Source organism: Colias philodice, chromosome 17 (genome assembly GCF_061535455.1).
Source record: "Colias philodice isolate Cphi_HAF_F1 chromosome 17, ilColPhil1 Martin Lab GWU primary, whole genome shotgun sequence".
Taxonomy (NCBI): domain Eukaryota; kingdom Metazoa; phylum Arthropoda; class Insecta; order Lepidoptera; family Pieridae; genus Colias; species Colias philodice.
In genome coordinates this window covers 4,474,692-4,492,259 of record NC_143102.1, presented here as the reverse complement: position 1 = coordinate 4,492,259, position 17,568 = coordinate 4,474,692, and the positions used below count along the sequence as shown (strand labels likewise).

Sequence of the window (17,568 nt, the reverse complement as noted above, 5' to 3'; positions counted from 1 at the left end):
GAGATATTTTGATACCCGAGAAAGGACATAGGATAGATTTTATCCCGGAAATCCTACAGGAACGGGTTTTTCTTTGAAAACGCGGGCGAAGTCGCGGGCGGAAAGCTAGTAATATAGTAATCGACATGAAACTGAAAAAAAAAATATGACATCATAATTAAATAGTGACGCAATAGAGGAGACGCCACCATATGCACATTCCATAAGCGTTAGATCCCAAAAAGGCGGGAGACCACCCGAGACGGAAGCGGAACCCACACCCATCACGAATCCACAATCACACAGATCTTAATTATGAGCGTGTCGATTATCATCTTAAAATTTCTACCTTAAAAGGTCTATAAAGAGGCACTAAGTGTACGCAATTTATTCGAGATTACGCCCTCCAGGCTGAGTTATGTCACGACTGCGCTTCAGACACTTCTGTAGTCTGTGGACTGTGCCAGAGAGTATAGTCAGCTCGGATTAGCGCGTGCTGCCAATTTCGTAACCGATGTTATCGGACTGTCGTAAAATGAAACGGTTGGGTAATTGCTGAAATTTGTTAACGCGGAAACTATTATTGTGCATTTGTATTTATGTATTCCTGTTCTATTTGTCTTAAGAAATTAATTCCTAATTAAGATGGCTGTTTTAAATATAAGGTTTAAATAATTCATGATGAGTGTTGGTGCATATTTTTCACAACACTAAGTTATGTTATTGTAGATATTTATAGCGTACATAAGAAAATAATCCCGAACGAACTTAGTAATAATCTGTGAAAATAATTGATTCTTTAGGTATTTATATATCTTCTTATATATAAAAATGAATCGCAAAATGTGTTGGTAAGCGCATAACTCGAGAACGGCTGAACCGATTTCGATAATTCTTTTTTTATTATATTCCTTGAAGTACAAGGATGGTTCTTATGTAGAGAAAACGTAAATATTATGTACCACGGGCGAAGCCGGGGCGGACCGCTAGTCTTATATATAAAAATGAATCGCAAAATGTGTTGGTAAGCGCATAACTCGAGAACGGCTGAACCGATTTCGATAATTCTTTTTTTATTATATTTCTTGAAGTACGAAGATGGTTTTTATGTAGAGAAAACGTAAATACGTACCACGGGCGAAGCCGGGGCGGACCGCTAGTTAAGTATAAAAATTGCGTGTAGGAGATCCCGATAGGAGGTCCCACCTTTTCTGAATCAATGGCCGAGATAAACCGCAGACTCTCTTTACTGGTGTAAGTACTGTTATTGATATTTAATAAAATAAATAACAGTAAATGACATTATCGATACGCGAAATCCTTTATTATTGACATTAAGCCGAAATCAAGGTGTTGAAAAATAGTTTATTTTAAAAACAAGTAAACAATGATTACTCATTGCTATAAACTTAAATTTAATTTTTAGTTATTTTATTTATTTTACAAACTGACAGATTTATTCAATATGGATTCTTTAATCTTTTAAGATGTATCTTGTAGATATGATACTCATGTAAGATAATACTGATAATGCTGTTTATGTTAAGCCTTAACGGGTATCAGAAATTGAATATAATAAAATGCTTCAAGCTTGGTTTAATCATACACTGAATTATTATTATTCGAATTTATGTGAAACCATCTTATGAACAATACACGATATATTAAATTATGTATCTCTGTTAAAGTTTCTTATAGCTAAGTACTTATATGTACTTATTGAATCAAAAATAAAAAATAAATTCAATGGATTACTATACAATAGCTGTTTTTTATTCGTTATAAATAAAAAGGAGAGCATTATTATTATAGCGCTTATTTATCGACTCCAGCTTATCTGTTTTCTACCATTTCAACCTTTTTCGTATTCAATAAATATCACAGTCCTTACACAGCATTTAGCCTATAATAATAAAAACTCTACAATAAAAGTGACCAGCCTAGTTAAAGCATCTAATTGCGAATTTTATTAATATTTATATCAATCGGGCAGGCTATTTAGGGCCGCAGCGAATCCCGCTATGGTCACATCACGCGCGGACTATCACTGTTATAACGCAGAGCCTGCGGGTGCGCAGCTTCTACCGACACACTGATACTGCCCTATACAGCGATTGGGTGTTATTGATACTTGTTGGAATTTTTTTATAATGTTTTGCATTAGACTTACTGTATTATTGATTCGATTACAGAGGGTAATATGTTAGAATTGCGTTACATTTTCGTAATTTTGTCTAATATAGATCCATAACAGAATGGTGGATATTTCACAGCCAATTTTTTATGGATTTATTGGTTTAGGTGTAAAATTTCAACTTTACGTAAGTTGTGTAATTTATTGAAAGTGGTAAGTTCGGAATATTTTTTCCGGATTATGTAGCTATCCAAGTATGACAAAATTTTAAAAGTATGATACCAAAATATAATTTAAAGGGATATTTAACAAAATATGTAATCTGAATAGATATTAAAAAATAAGCGCCCAAACTCACCGTATTTATAATCATTTCTAAAACAAAAGCTCGTAGTTGTTGTAAAAGTATCAAGAATACAATTCGCGGCACACACCGGGAGCGGGTGTGATTGCGGCTTGCTACAGATAAGGTAAATAGCTCATACAATTGTTGGAATGGGACTCTGCTCCTTTTGTTAAGGAAGTACGTCTAATGGGGCGAACCTAGCTGCGAGCAAGACTTACATGGTGTCGATTGCTATGCACCTAGTACGAAATCAGCCAGCGATTGCCCACTAGCCGACTAATTTGAATTTAGTGTAAAAGGCTAAACTGCCCGATTGCATATTTCAATGAAAATTATCTTGTTTATGCGTTGTCTGCGCGTTATCGTGGACTAATAACGTGGTGATGTTATGACTATGAGATGTTTTGCATGCAAGTAAGTAGGTGCGAGATATGTATTTTATTGAATGTATTATATTATTAAAATGCGCACTTTATACGGTCGACTCTAAATGTTCGATATCGGGTATATTTTAGACAACCTAATGAACAAGATATGAATGTTTTAATTTGTTCAAAATATATGCGTATAATGCGGTGATAGAGATTGAAAATAGCAAGATTGAAAATAGCAAAACAGTAATAAATGGGTTCATCAATTGTCAAAAAAACCTAATCTAAAAATATAAGTAGTTAGTTAATAGTTATTAAGTAGTTCAGTTAGTTACTATTATAAAATCAGTTTGCAATAAATTCCAAATAATGCTTAGTTAACATTTGTATGGGTAGTCCCGTGTTTACCCAATCTTATCTTAATACTATTATAAAGGCGAAAGTTTGTATGGATGTATGGATGTATGGATGTATGGATGTATGGATGTATGGATGTTTGTTACTCTTTCACGTTAAAACTACTGAACCGATTACAATGAAATTTAGCACACATATAGAGGGTAACTTGGATTAACACATAGGATAGGTTTTATCCCGGAAATCCCACGGGAACGGGAACTATGCGGGTTTTCCTTTGAAAACGCGGGCGAAGCCGCGGGCGGAAATCTAGTGATACCATAAAATTATTAGGCAGTTTTCAAAATAGTCAATGCAGGTAGTTAAGATAAGTCCCGAAGCGAAAGGCTATCGTAAGGTAACTAATAATGGATAAACGGGTCATGAAGATCTTAATATCGGTATATCGGACCAATTTAATGGGATACTTCATTAGAGATCTCGTGTTGGAGTTACTGCCATAATTACATTAGCATAGAAAACTAAATGCCCCTTCTGATATGAACTTCTGTACATTTGTATGTTATTGCCTATTCGAGATAAACATAGTAAATATATTAATTACGCTAAACGGTCATTGAATGGCCAGTTAACTACCATTTCCTGTGTTTAATTAATTATACGAAGAGAGTTGTGCATTCATCGTATCAGTCATTATTGTTTAATCATTAAAACAAATGTATGCATAAAACTTTAATGTAAAGTACATTTGTTCGTTAATGGAACAAATTAATGTAGCATTTGAACAGAAACTATACTTGTTAAATAGTAGAAATTCTAGACAGGTTTTACATAAAGTTTAGAAGAATTTTTATGTTGATTGATTATTTGATTGATTTTACTGCATCTATCAACGTTTACCTATGTTACAACAGTAATTTACCTATGAGATCACTTGCGTATTTTATTATTTTACTAGAGTTTCATAGTATTTATTAACTAAAAATATAATACACACTGCACACCCGTTAGTTCACTTAGTTCGCGGTCCGCAAGGACTTACATCTATTCAACCTGAGTCTCACATCGGACTATCTACCAGGCAATCATAAAAGCAAAAGAAAACATTGGTCGCATAAATAAAACGTTGATTACAAGAGGGGTCACGTGGCAGCACGATCCGGACGGTTTTGGATGCACTTGTTGCTGATAGCCATAACATGGTAACTAGCATGGGTTCTGCCACTGGGTGGTGTGGCTTGACCCCTAATTATCAGATGTATTTTATGGCAGGATTATGCATTATGGAAATTTAGACTTTATTGCGGTGGAGCAGACTTGCTTTTGCTGTATAGTTTGCTTTTCAATGTTTCAGGATAGGTACTGAAGTATTCATTGTAGTTTTAGAAAATAATGTAGGTAGTTAATTAAAAACGAATGCTTACTTGTTTTTCATATTGAAGAACAGAGAATCATATTGTTTGTTATTTCGTTTTTTTTTTCAGGAAAATTCCTGAAAAATTTACATTTTTCGATTTCTTTAGTTTGACCCTACATAGTTGTTGATTGCAATACTTTTATAAAAAACTCAACCGAAATCAGTAATGTTAAATTATACAAATATTATTAAGCCTAATACAAATTAAAATCAACCAGACCACCGCATCAAGAGATACTCATCGTACATTTAATAATAGCTCAAAACGGCTTGTCAAGTACAGACTACAGTGTACACTATGTTGCAAGACATGCATATTCATACAAACTTTCAGAATGGTTTAACTAGGACCACCCCGTTATAAGCACGATTAACTCATTTAGCTGACACGGCTCTTGGAACTCCGTTATTAACGCATTAAGATTGAAAACGCTCATATGACGAAATGTGACGGGTAAGGATTGCTATTTTCACGTTAACAAGCTGTAATTTGCTTTAATGTTCAGTAGCGAAATGGTTCTTATTATTATCAAACTGTCAGATGTTAATTTAACGTCTTGAATAACTATTACTTAGTCTAAATGCAATCCTCCAAAACAGTACTAAGAAAGTCTATAAAGAATGTAAAAAGACTACATTTTTTAATCTTTATAGCATTTAAAATTACACTTTTTATTAGCCACTGTTGCAAATAGTGGCAAAAGTATTTGCATGATTTTATCAACACATGCCTCCTTATACCATCGTCATTCATTATCATTCATCAGGCCTGTCCAAAAGTGTTTCAAAACAAAAAACTTGCATAAAACATGATACATTAATGTTACTTTTGTACTATCTTAAGTAAATTTAGAAAACAGTGTCGTAATTTTGTTTAGAAAGAGAGATATAGAGCTCATTTGACATAAAATTATAACTACCTATTATTGTTCTTAGTTTTAATCGTTCATCGACGAGGTGTGTTCAATAATTTAGTTACACCCATCTCTTTAATTAACTCAACATTTTACACAAAAACTACAAAAAAAGTGAAATAAATCCAGCTTACGCAACACAATAAAAATGTTATCTCCACAAAGGAATGTTAGTGGAATTAAATAACTAGAAACGGTAACCAAATCGTAGGATCATCACACATGCTCGGCTCACGATTGTCTCCGAATGCACTGCGATAAGAGCAATATTAGGTACCACTAACCTATCGAGATTCACGAGTGCAATAATTTCAGTACCACAATAAACTTTATCGATTCTCTTATTAAATTCTATATTATATTACATGGGATTGTGATAAAAAGTATCGAGATATGAGAATTTATTTGCTGGTAGTAATGTTATGTGTCAAGCCGCAGGTGCGCTGTGTGCAAGGTAAACACTAATGTGACCATTATGTCAGTTCGAGACAAAATGTGTTAATAAATTGTTTGGTGAACGGTTGAGGTTTCGATTAATGTGGCGTTTGAGTTTCAACTGTTAATGATTTCTTTGAAGGGAATGTGATATTCGTAGTTAAATTGACGTTTAAAGTGTTTCGAACGTTGAATTTTATTTCCTACTTGTTTTAAGAGGTTTTTCAATGTTAAGTAGGTTGATTTAGAGTTCTGGGATACTACTTGATTGATGATGTGATTAGAAGAAACAGGAAGGATTATTATAGGAACAAACAATGAACGAATGAATGAATGAATGAATGAATGAATGAATGAATGAATGAATGAAAGCCTTTATTGCAAGAAATTTACAAGTAACAATAATTTATAGCTTAACTAGGTTTCTTCTGGGTATCTTGCTTGTCTTTCGACAAAAGCCTCCTCCAAACTCTTCCATGATTGCCTTTGAAGTGCTATTCTTCTCCAGGTCACTCCTCCTACAATTTCCTTTAAATCATCTTCCCATCTAATTTTTTGTCTCCCTCTGTTCCTTTTTCCTTCCCTGGGATACCATTCCAAGAGATCTTTAGTCCACTTTCCTTGTTTATTCCTCATTATATGCCCTGTCCAACGCCACTTTAGAGATTTGACTGTCTTCACAATGCTTTGTAATTTCGTCTTTTTTCTAATATTGGTTATTTTTACTTTGTCGCGTCTTTTAATTTTTAACATGCTTCTCTCCATTCCTTGTTGGCACACCTTTAGTTTTTGTAATTGTTTTTTGGTTAAACACCATGTTTGGCAACCATAAGTCATCACTGGGCGTATGCATGTATCAAAAACCTTACTCTTTAACGTCTGGCAGATATCGTCGTTTTTAAAAATATTTTTCAAGGACCAAAATCGTTTCCAAGAACTTGCTACCCTTTGCTCTATTTCTTTTGTCATAAGAACGGAACAAACAATGACACTCCAATAAACAGATATTAAAAATAGCCTGAAATAGAAATAGGTACTTACCTATTTCTATGTTTTTCTTTAAAATATGAATAATATTTTAACATAACATGCGCATAAAATCACCGCCAACCTGGTAAGGTTGAACAGATATAATTTATAAGTGTTATAATATTACTTCAAATTGAAATACTTTCCTATGAAATTGTATGCAAGGGAAAAGCTGTACTACCTATATGTATTTATTGAAATAAAATTTTGCTTTATCAGAACCTGACTAAAATTACATGTTAATCGTATATTTATGTAATAATGTACTGGTTTTATATTGCAAATGTGTGAAATTATTATGCACGTGAATTGGATACTTATAAAGCGCAATAATAAAAATACATTAATTGCACCAGTTATAATCTGGTTGGCGGCATTAGAAAAGCGTCAAAATTGCACTACAACGTCAATTACAATAATTTTTAATCGATTAGATTGTTTTATAGCGCATAATCACTTGAAACATTTTGATTGGCATCGAATAAATAAATACAAACTCGATTATTTAAATGTCAAGATACTTTACGAAAAGTTTTTAATGCCACCGTGCGTAATCAAAAGTGCCGAAGAAATTCTTATTTACGTAATATCTTTATTTCCAATCTGTTTATTTATTGTCCTAATTATATGGCTTTTAAGATTTGCATTTGAACAAATTAGCGAAATAAACAAATTCTTATTTGTAATTTAAATATGTAAAGTTTTTCTACTTATTTTTTTTTGTCTGATCGGTTTTTCTGAATGTTTCTTTCACGGCAATCCTAATCGAGGACTTACATTTTTAATTTCTCTAAAATTTTAATGGTCAACCAATCTTCTCTGAAGTGATTATGAATTATATGTATTTAAAGTATTTGGTTATTTTTTCCAGCATTAGCTTCAGAGGAACAAACGATAAAAGCAGATAATTTCATTTTTACACGCATTATTGACACCAAGCAGAACAACAATATGGATGAATTGATGGAACTACTGACAGAAGGTATCTACAAAAAGTATGATTGAAAAATATATTATAATGAACTCGGTCACAAATGGAAGCATTGAAAATTGCAATTGCATTAGATTTAAATGATTGTTTGAAGTTTTTTTTTATTTATGATAATTATTTTTTATTAGGTGTTGTACTCGACGACTCATATACAATATTCGAACAACCAGAAGAAAGTATGGAATGGGTAAAAGTTAAAATACCGATAATATAGACATAGTCTAAACGAAATATACAAATGAGCTTTTTAAAACTCTTTTATTTACTTCCAAAGTCTATCTCCATATCTAAAAAAAATATATTTGTCATGATTTTCAATAAATTTTATTTTAATTATGAAAAATATATCCTAACATTCAAAGGAAACACATATAATTTCACCATTATTATTTATTAACATGCGGAATAGGGTTTGCTAGCAGATAATTCATTTCATTTCATTTGAGTCACTTTATAGATTCAAATAAACTTCAAAGACATTCATTATAACTTATAGTCATCACTTTTTAAACAGTACAAAAATTGTTGTTATTAGAAATAATTTTTATTTCATTTAACCGCAGTATATAAGTCATTTTCATCAAATATTCAAACCCATATTCTATAGATTATAAATAACAATAAAAGTTTGCTGATAAAAACATATAAAAATTTATTGTTACAAATAATTTTATTTTACCTTACTACTACTTTATTATTTTCTTGAAATCGATTGTTTTTCAGTCAAATTTAAATTGAAATATACACAAATCGAAATATTGATGCACGCATTTATTTTTCTTGTTTCTTCAAACTTAATACAAATATGTTATAGCTATTACGGTATTCGTGAGTATTAATGAATATATAATAATGTATGTAATAAATAAAGCAAATCTTTTTTCTCATCCATGTACCATGGATGAGAAAAAAGATTTGCTTTGCATGGTCCATGTACCCGGACAAAGCCGTTCGGATCGACATTCTTCATCCAAACCGCGAGGGACTGGAACATGCTTCCTGAGTATGTGTTCCCCGACGAGTACAACATGGGGGTCTTCAAGCGAAGAGTGAACGGGTACCTTCTAGGGAAGCGCGCTCCATCATAGGCCACATCTCAGCTTACCATCAGGCGAGATCGTGGTCAAGCGCTTCCCTATCACACAATAAAAAAAAAATCTTTTTTCTATATTCTTTAATCAACCATACAATTTTTTCAAAAGAAGAAAAGACACTGAACAATGAAATTGGCGGCGTTTTGGAAAGTTATTTGAAGCCTATAAGTAAATTATCAGGTAACATCAACGTCCATTTTAATCTATGTATTATCTTTAAATCTAAGTATTTTGACTTTACCTCCATTCGTTTAGGATTAAAAACAAAGTTTTTGTATGGATTTATAAAGTGTATCTTTTATAAAACACAAAAATAGAATCCAAAAAAATGCATCCTTAACACATTGATTTCCTGGTGGGAGCTACGCTTTACGCTCTTCTTGCATTGCACTTGAAAACACATTGTACTTCAAAAGTTGTTCCATAATCTACGACACATAATTTTCAATTCGTACCTACAGTATACGTGCGTAGCAGCAGCCATAATATTATAAACTTCATATTAATAAGTGAAGCACAACTGTATATTGCAGGGGATTATGTGTAAAAGTTATGATATTGAACCACTCAATAAAATATTATAGACCTTAAATAGGCACTTTCAGTCTTCAGTTACATGCCTTTCTATGTAATTTGTTAAAGCGTAACAGCTTTAGTAAAAATAATGGACTAAAATGTCCATAATTAATAATGGACTAAAAATAATGGACTAAAATGTCCATTATTTTATTTACTACTAAATTAACTTAAGTCATGAGTCTAGAATCTTATGAATGTTAACAAGAAGAAGGAAGGTTGAAACTAACAGTCAATTAATTTGAACGTAATATTAAAAAAAAAACTAGTTGAATTGAATAAATCGAACGACGACGAATAATTTTTTTGGCTGATATTACTTATATGTTTTGTACTAGTTAGTGTTTTTTTTCCATTGCTGTTGCGCTCCTATTGTATGTTGCATAATTTTTATAATAAGCTTGAAATTATCGTTTTTAAATTTTAGCTGAAAATTTAGACTAAGTATATCCACACAGATTACAATTACTTAATTTCGCTACTAACCATTCATATTCTACGTCCATTACACTATATTAAATAACAATAAAATATTCCAGAACTGTTCCCCAATCAACAAGTGGAAGTGCAATTAGAAATCGACGGCTCCAATTACCGCGGCTCCGGGCCCAAGCGTTATAACCTACGTCAGAGTAAGCCCACGCATTAAGGACTCTACACACTACAACGTATCATGCTATGACCGTAGGAACACAATAGACAGATACTGATAGTAAGCTGATAGTGTTCACGTCCTTTATTTCATCGCAGGGGCTTAGTTCCCTAACTGGTTATATCTGTCAACTGTGGTAGGCCCCCCTAGACAAGTGGCTTTCTATTAGCGTGAAGTTGAATAGAATAGATTATGAATGTATGAGATTGACGTTTGATTACGACGACGACGACGATTGATCAATTGAACTTTACGCTAATAGAAAGCCACTTGTCTAGGGGGGCAGGATCGAAAATTCAAGCGACGCGACGGCTGAACGACGGCTTCGCGTTTAGATGTAGTAGCTCTTCTGGCTAACATCGAAAGACACAACACTAAAAAATGGATCGAAAAGCAACAGACTATGCTCTACTATGTCCGATAGAGCGTATTAATTACGTATCAAAGCCTGTATAGACGATTGCAGTTGACGCTCTGTGTATGCCACATGACGGTTATGATCGACGACGGAACCATCGAGTCTCATACTTTTCAATATAAATATTTTTGTTCTCGTCTGACACCCTCCTGTTACGGTTAGATACGCTGTAGTGGGTAGAATCCTGTAAGCGCACTTTACTATCAATTATTCTTCCATGCCAATGAAGTTTATTACACATTGTAAATATTTACACTCGATACAACACCGTTAATCTGCAATAAGTTCACAGTAATGTGCTTAATATTATTATTCAGATTGCCTCGAACGTGTGGGGCGTTCGAAGAAAATTGAAACTCGACAGCCATTTCAATATACAATTTTAATTGAACTTGTTATGGATATTTTAGTTATGGGGATAAATAGGCTGCAAATTATGTAGTCGGTTCATTTTGTACATAACTTTTGAATTATAAATTTTACATAGATGTATTTTTAAGTCTCATGTGTTTGTTAATGTGTTTTAATTTTAAGGATCTCATACACCATTTTTTTTAGTTTCGTTGTTGCGTGTTTAAATATAATTTGATGATAATAATATGTTTTTTTTTTCAGACCCACGTCAAAATGACTCCGCAGGCAAGTTGCTATTTGTTTTTGTTGAAACATTCCGAAAGAAAATACTAGTATAAGTAATAACTAACCAGGTCATAATATTGCATGCATCTAATTGCGGGGAAGAAATATTTTTGGTTAAATGTGATTGTAAAATAGAATCATATTAGTGGCATTTTCATTTTTTCATAGGTAAATAATACATTATAAGATATAATTAATATTTTTATTTAGCACGGGTTGAAACTACTACCATTCCTACCACTGCAGCTACGAAAATTGTCGTAAAAACAATGAATGCTGAAGTTGCTACTAATTCAGGTATTTTTTTTCCTTTTGATTTATATAACAAAATCATTTTAATATAGACTTTGTATTTACAAGACATCATATTTTATACGTATAAATTATTAACTGAATGTTATTTGTTTGTTGTTCGTTTGTTTCACTTGTTTCAGACACGGACAGGCCAGTTTATATGAGTGATCTGAAAAAGGTGCTAGAAGATTATGAGAAGAAACATTCGTCACGTAAATATAAAATAACGTTTATAAAAAGTCTCTTTTATATTAATAACATTGTCTGATTCGCTCAGTGTTTATAGGAAATAAGTACATTAGTGAGCTAGATAGATAATATTAATCGGCTAGGTATTTTGAATAGTTTAGAATAATTCGGTAAGGAGTTCATTTATATTTTATTCAATTATACTTCTTCAAGTAGCACTTTCGAATCGTCATAACATAGGTATGTTTAACATGTACCTACCGCCGATTCGGACAGCAGTATCTATGGAGAAGAACCGGCAAGACATTTCATTTTAATTTTACGACATAAGATGTTACTGCATATATGTATTATAATGATGTCAAAGAATTGTCATGTAGTTCTTACGCGACAACTTTCCATGGGTTCCATAACTTCCATATTTCATCTTCCATATATTCATTAATGCTTGCATAGGCTCTGTAGTATTACATTACAAATCACATATTCTTACCGTTCCCAATCAATATTTAGTTTATTTATAATAACGTAATTATGCATTCATGTAGTTCAGTTCTAAACAAGGAAGTAGTTTAAAATTGCATTATTTTCCGTCTCGACTCCAGATTGTACATGTAGGTAGTTAATAAGATTATATCATAAATATTAATTGTAATTAAAGTATTAAATTAGTCCAAGTACTTAAACTGGTATTTAGTCTGTGGTTAATTTGTTGACATTTAACATAAAGAACAACTTTTATTGTTATGACCGTAATTAATAGTTAAAATGTTACCACCACCGCTGCTAAGCTCAGCTCAGCTGCATATGCAGTTAGAAGAATAAGGCATCTCACCGATGAAGAAACGGCTAGATTGGTTTACTTTAGCTACTTTCATAGCATAATGTCCTATGGAATTCTGCTATGGGGCAGGGCTGCAGATATAGAAACTATATTTATATTACAGAAAAGAGCCATACGCTCTATATATAATTTGCGTGCTCGAGAGATCTCGTGCTAAGAGATCTCTTTAAGAATACTGGTATCCTTACTGTACCGTCGCAGTATATATTTAATAATATTTTATATGTACACAATAACGCTTACTTACACACAAAAGTAGGAGATAGACATTGTTATGACACAAGAAACAGAAATAAAATTGAAATGCCATTTTTCCGGCTAGCTAAAGTTAAAAATTCATTTATGGGTCAAGGTATAGGTATGCTTTTACAACAGAATTCCTCATAATATTAAAGAGTTTAGTACATAGTTCTAAATTTAAAACTTATATAAAAAATGTACTAGTTCAGAGAGCCTATTACAGTATTAAGGAATATATGGACGATAAAAACCCATGGAGGGTTGTCGCGTAAAAACCACAGGACAGTTCTTTGGCATATTATGTTAATATAATTATTATGATGTTACATATTATGTAATTTGTAAAATTGTAAAACTGACATGATTAAAAAGAGCAACTATGGAGTTTCTTGCCGATTCTTCTCCGTAGATACTGCTTTCCGAATCAGTGGTAAATGTTAAAAATATGTACCTAATGATGTTTCAAAAGTGCTTCTAGAAGAAGTCTAATTGAATAAATAAATGTTTGAGTTTGAAAAAAGTTCTAAGTTTATTTTACAGAGCATCAAGAAAATTTAAGACCAGCACCACCTGTGAATATCAGGCAAAATGTCGGAACTTTAAACGAAATTTTAAAGATATTGAAAAAGGGTAATCTATCTTCAATAGTTTGGTTCAAAGTAATGTTAGTCGTTATTTATTTGTACCTATCAATTATCCTTCTTTACATTTTATAAATTAAAAGATATAAGTAGTAAATTTAGATTTAAACTTTTACAGGTGTTCATGTTGAGCCAGATGTCGGCAAACCTACAGAAGAAGGGATGAGTTGGTTCCAAATAAAAATACCAAGAACCTAAAAATATAACTTATTTATAGACTTAAACCTAGAAACACTCCAAAATTCCAATACACATTAACTTTTTTAGACTGTTTCATTACAATGTTTTGTATAAAATGTGACTTTATCTTTTGATCATTTGAATATTATTTTGGTCACAAACCAAGGAGCTATAAACATTAAAAAAAAAAACTAACTACAAGCTAATAGTTTACTCTACTCGAACCTTGGTTAACTATGTGAGATTCCTCAATTTACATATAGTGTGCTCTACATTTAGATTGCAGTTATAAAATATGTAACAACAATGTAGGATACCTATGAAAATATTCATAAATTATAAGACGATAGAGTTTTTATTGAAATAAAAAATAACGGATGTTTGAAATATATTTTCAGCCAACGGAATGTTTCATACAAACAAACACGTCTACTATGATTGTTATTTAAGTAGGAAATATGTAGAGCGTATTTTTTAAAGAACTGCTTTACAAATTCTTGCATAGTAAACAATGATCCCAATAATATATGTACTATTTGAGATATGTATCACTGTATAGTAATAAAACTTAGTGCATACTTTGTATTAAATATGAAATAGTTTAATTTTTTTAAATTACTACCGCATTTGTGGCAGGGACATTGTGATTTTAAATGACACTGAGGTATGTATTCATGTTCTTCCTCTATTCATGCGTAACATTTTTATAAGATTTTTTTTGTATTTTTATCAAATTGTTTTACATGACTTAAAAATTATTAGATTATTGTGCAAATTATGTAAGTAAGTAGGTAGCAATATTTAAATCTCGCGTTTTTATATTTACACCAAAAGGATTCTGCTTCACAGGATAACTTTTATCAAAATTATTGTAAAACAGCGCCAAAGACTATAACTTGTCTTACACTCAACTTTAATTATAAGTATTTAGTCGTTATATTCAGATGCGTCCTAACCTTACATAACTAGCCAATACATTATGACATGTTGCTAATTATAAGAAAATAAAACATGCCTATAAACATCCAAGCACACATTCAACAGCTCAATTAAAAGCTAATTTAAATAAACAGTATATAAACTGTCTGTTAAATAATCACGGCGTTGCGTTAAACATAATAAAAAACTATCCAATTTAATTGGTCTCACAACGTGTGGTCCAATAATTTTATACCGCTTCATAAACTAACGAGTACCTATACGCTAAAGCGCGTCACACACGGTGAAGATACTATAATATTTTATCTTAAGATACTGTTATATTTTATATTACAGTATCTTAACCCCCTAAGACCCCTAACTAAGACCCCTGTAGAACCGCCATCCTGTTACAAATGACGCGAAATTTTGTGGGTCATTTGTAACAGGATGGCGGTTCTACAGGAGTCTTAGTACGCAATGACAAAAAGAAAAATGATGGTCCGAACGCTGATACCGGATGCGTTAAGATACTGTAATATAAAATATAACAGTATCTTAAGATAAAATATTATAGTACATATATTCACCGTGTGTGACGCGCTTAATAAATACTAACTGCCAGTTTATGCTGAACTATCGCATTTGATATGTAAAGTGTTCACTGAAAAAAGCCTATTTAATACGATTAACATGGTAATCAGTTTGAATAAAAAAATGTGCGTAAAAAGAATTAACTTTGCAGTGTTTTTGTGTAATCAATTACGATGTTAAAGTATAGCGTAGATAACTCGAAAATAGAGATACATAGTAGCTTAAATATTTCCTTGGCTTTGTATCGCGAGCTTTTATGCTGTGTTTGTACACAGCATAAAAGCTCGCATTTATAACTACTATATTATGTACTTGAGGCCCCGTTGAAATTTGTATCGCCCGCCCCACTTATCACAAACATTTCAAAACAAAAATCAGTTCGGCACAGCCGTTTTCGAGTTTTAGCGAGACTAACGAACAGCAATCATTGATTTTTAGATATTAATATACCTATAGAAGATAGTAGGTGCATATAGGTACTGCAGATGAATATGTAAGATAAATATCCCTACTATATATATATTATAAATGCGAAAGTAACTCTGTCTGTCTGTCTGTTACGCTTTCCCGCTTAAACCTCTCAACCGATTTTGATGAAATTTGGCACAGACAATCTTTAGACCCTGAGAAAGAACATAGGCTACCTTTTATCAAAACACCACGCGGGTGAAGCCGTGGGCGGAAGCTAGTTAAAGTATAAAAGCTTTCAAGTTCGTGAATTTCAGTTTCATAATTAAATTGCAACCTTCAAACCGCGTATGTCGAGGTCAAGTATAAATTAATACAACAATATTACGAAATCACAATTTAAGTAATTGCAGTGATTTGTCTAAATATTTTGCATATGTTTAAAATAACGTTTTAAATAATGGTGTTCGAATTTAATTGTATCTTATTAAATTTGGAATTTGTACTTGAAAATAATGTAATGTAAGTACTTAATTCAATTTTGTAGGTGTTTGAGTGAGTAATCTACATCTACACTAATATTATAAAGAGGAAAACTTTGTTTGTTTGTTTGTTTGATTGTTTGATTGTAATGAATAGGCTCATAAACTACTGGACCGATTTTAAAAATTCTTTCACCATTCGAAAGCTACATTATCCACGAGTAACATAGGCTAGGTTTTATCCCGGAAATCCCACGGGAACGGGAACTATGCGGGTTTTTCTTTGAAAACGCGGGCGAAGCCGCGGGCGGAAAGCTAGTCATTTATAGACAGGTTGTATATTGTGTTTAATCTATCAAAGAAGTAAGGAATTTTATGTAGAATTATATAAAACCTTCGAAAAATATACTGTTATCACCTGTAAGATATTGGTGACACACCCACAAAATAATTTCAATTCATTTCGATTTGATAAAACATAAAATCATATTCGAATCGCATCATAAATCCATTGCTATTCAGAATTTTGATCGATACATAAAATATATTGTAAAGACAAGAGCATTGAATAATCTATATAGGTATTAGCATTTCTAAAAAGGCTACTTCATACTTTATAGGTCCTCGCTTCGGGAGTCGAATGGCGCGCGTAAATCAGATTGCACGGACATTACACTATTTTGAGCTTCGACTTCCCGTTACACACTAAGCTTTAGATACTAATAAAAATATACTTAATATGCACTATGGACAGCAATAAATCAATACCAATTAAATAATGGATTAGCAATGCTTACAATAAATCATTAATGCAGTTGTAATGACCCTCGAGACTTAATTTCACGTTCAGATAAAGTTGTTTTTAGAAGTCGTAAAAATTAGAAAAGGTTTTTAATTACTGCATACTTCTGTAAGTTACATAGAAAAACACTTAATCCTTCAGTTCCTTATTTACCAATTCGTAAACCTGTACCTATTTGATTCTATGCAACGTATTTCATAAGCGAAGTATCTCTATCATGACTAATGTTCCGATATAACCGAAAGCCTTACCAATACTGCACCCTGCAGCGAAGCACCATAACATGACAGCAGTATCAGAAGCTACCGTCACCTCTGACCTTACCACACGATGGTCCTGACTTTCACCGTAAACGGCCAATTTATATCTCGACCATTCTGAACTATCTCAATTAGTTTCCCGATAGATGACCCGTAATTTTGTCAGGTTCTACCGTAGTTAGGTTAAGTACAGGGCGATCGGTGTAGCGATATTATAAAGCTAATTCCCTCTACAAAACTTACAGAGAACATGTATTGATACCTATATTTTACAAGCTATTTCAGTGAACGCAGTAAGTTTATGTCAGAAATATCAAACGATTTTTGAATAGATTCCATTTAACAAAGGGCAAAACTGGTTGGT

General features: G+C 32.3%; 1 protein-coding gene across 1 annotated transcript; it reads left to right on the top strand.

Annotated features, from left to right (window-relative positions):
• The first annotated feature begins 8,734 nt into the window (after positions 1-8,734).
• LOC149481021 (uncharacterized) lies at positions 8,735-13,829 on the top strand. The gene is made up of 8 exons (XM_089706012.1): positions 8,735-8,801; positions 9,176-9,247; positions 10,183-10,275; positions 11,329-11,352; positions 11,563-11,649; positions 11,787-11,858; positions 13,448-13,549; positions 13,679-13,829. The coding sequence occupies exons 1-8, from the start codon at positions 8,735-8,737 to the stop codon at positions 13,756-13,758; spliced, it is 597 nt and encodes a 198-aa protein (XP_089562138.1). The 3' UTR covers positions 13,759-13,829.
• Positions 13,830-17,568: the final 3,739 nt, after the last annotated feature.

Excerpts from the sequence above, each read along its gene's own strand:
- LOC149481021 (XM_089706012.1), top strand. The coding sequence starts at position 8,735 with ATGCACGCATTTATTTTTCTTGTTTCTTCAAACTTAATACAAATATGT. Across the intron at positions 8,802-9,175 it reads TTATAGCTATTACGGTATTC|AAGAAAAGACACTGAACAAT; the intron begins GTGAGTATTAAT and ends TTTTTTCAAAAG. Across the intron at positions 11,650-11,786 it reads TGAAGTTGCTACTAATTCAG|ACACGGACAGGCCAGTTTAT; the intron begins GTATTTTTTTTC and ends CACTTGTTTCAG.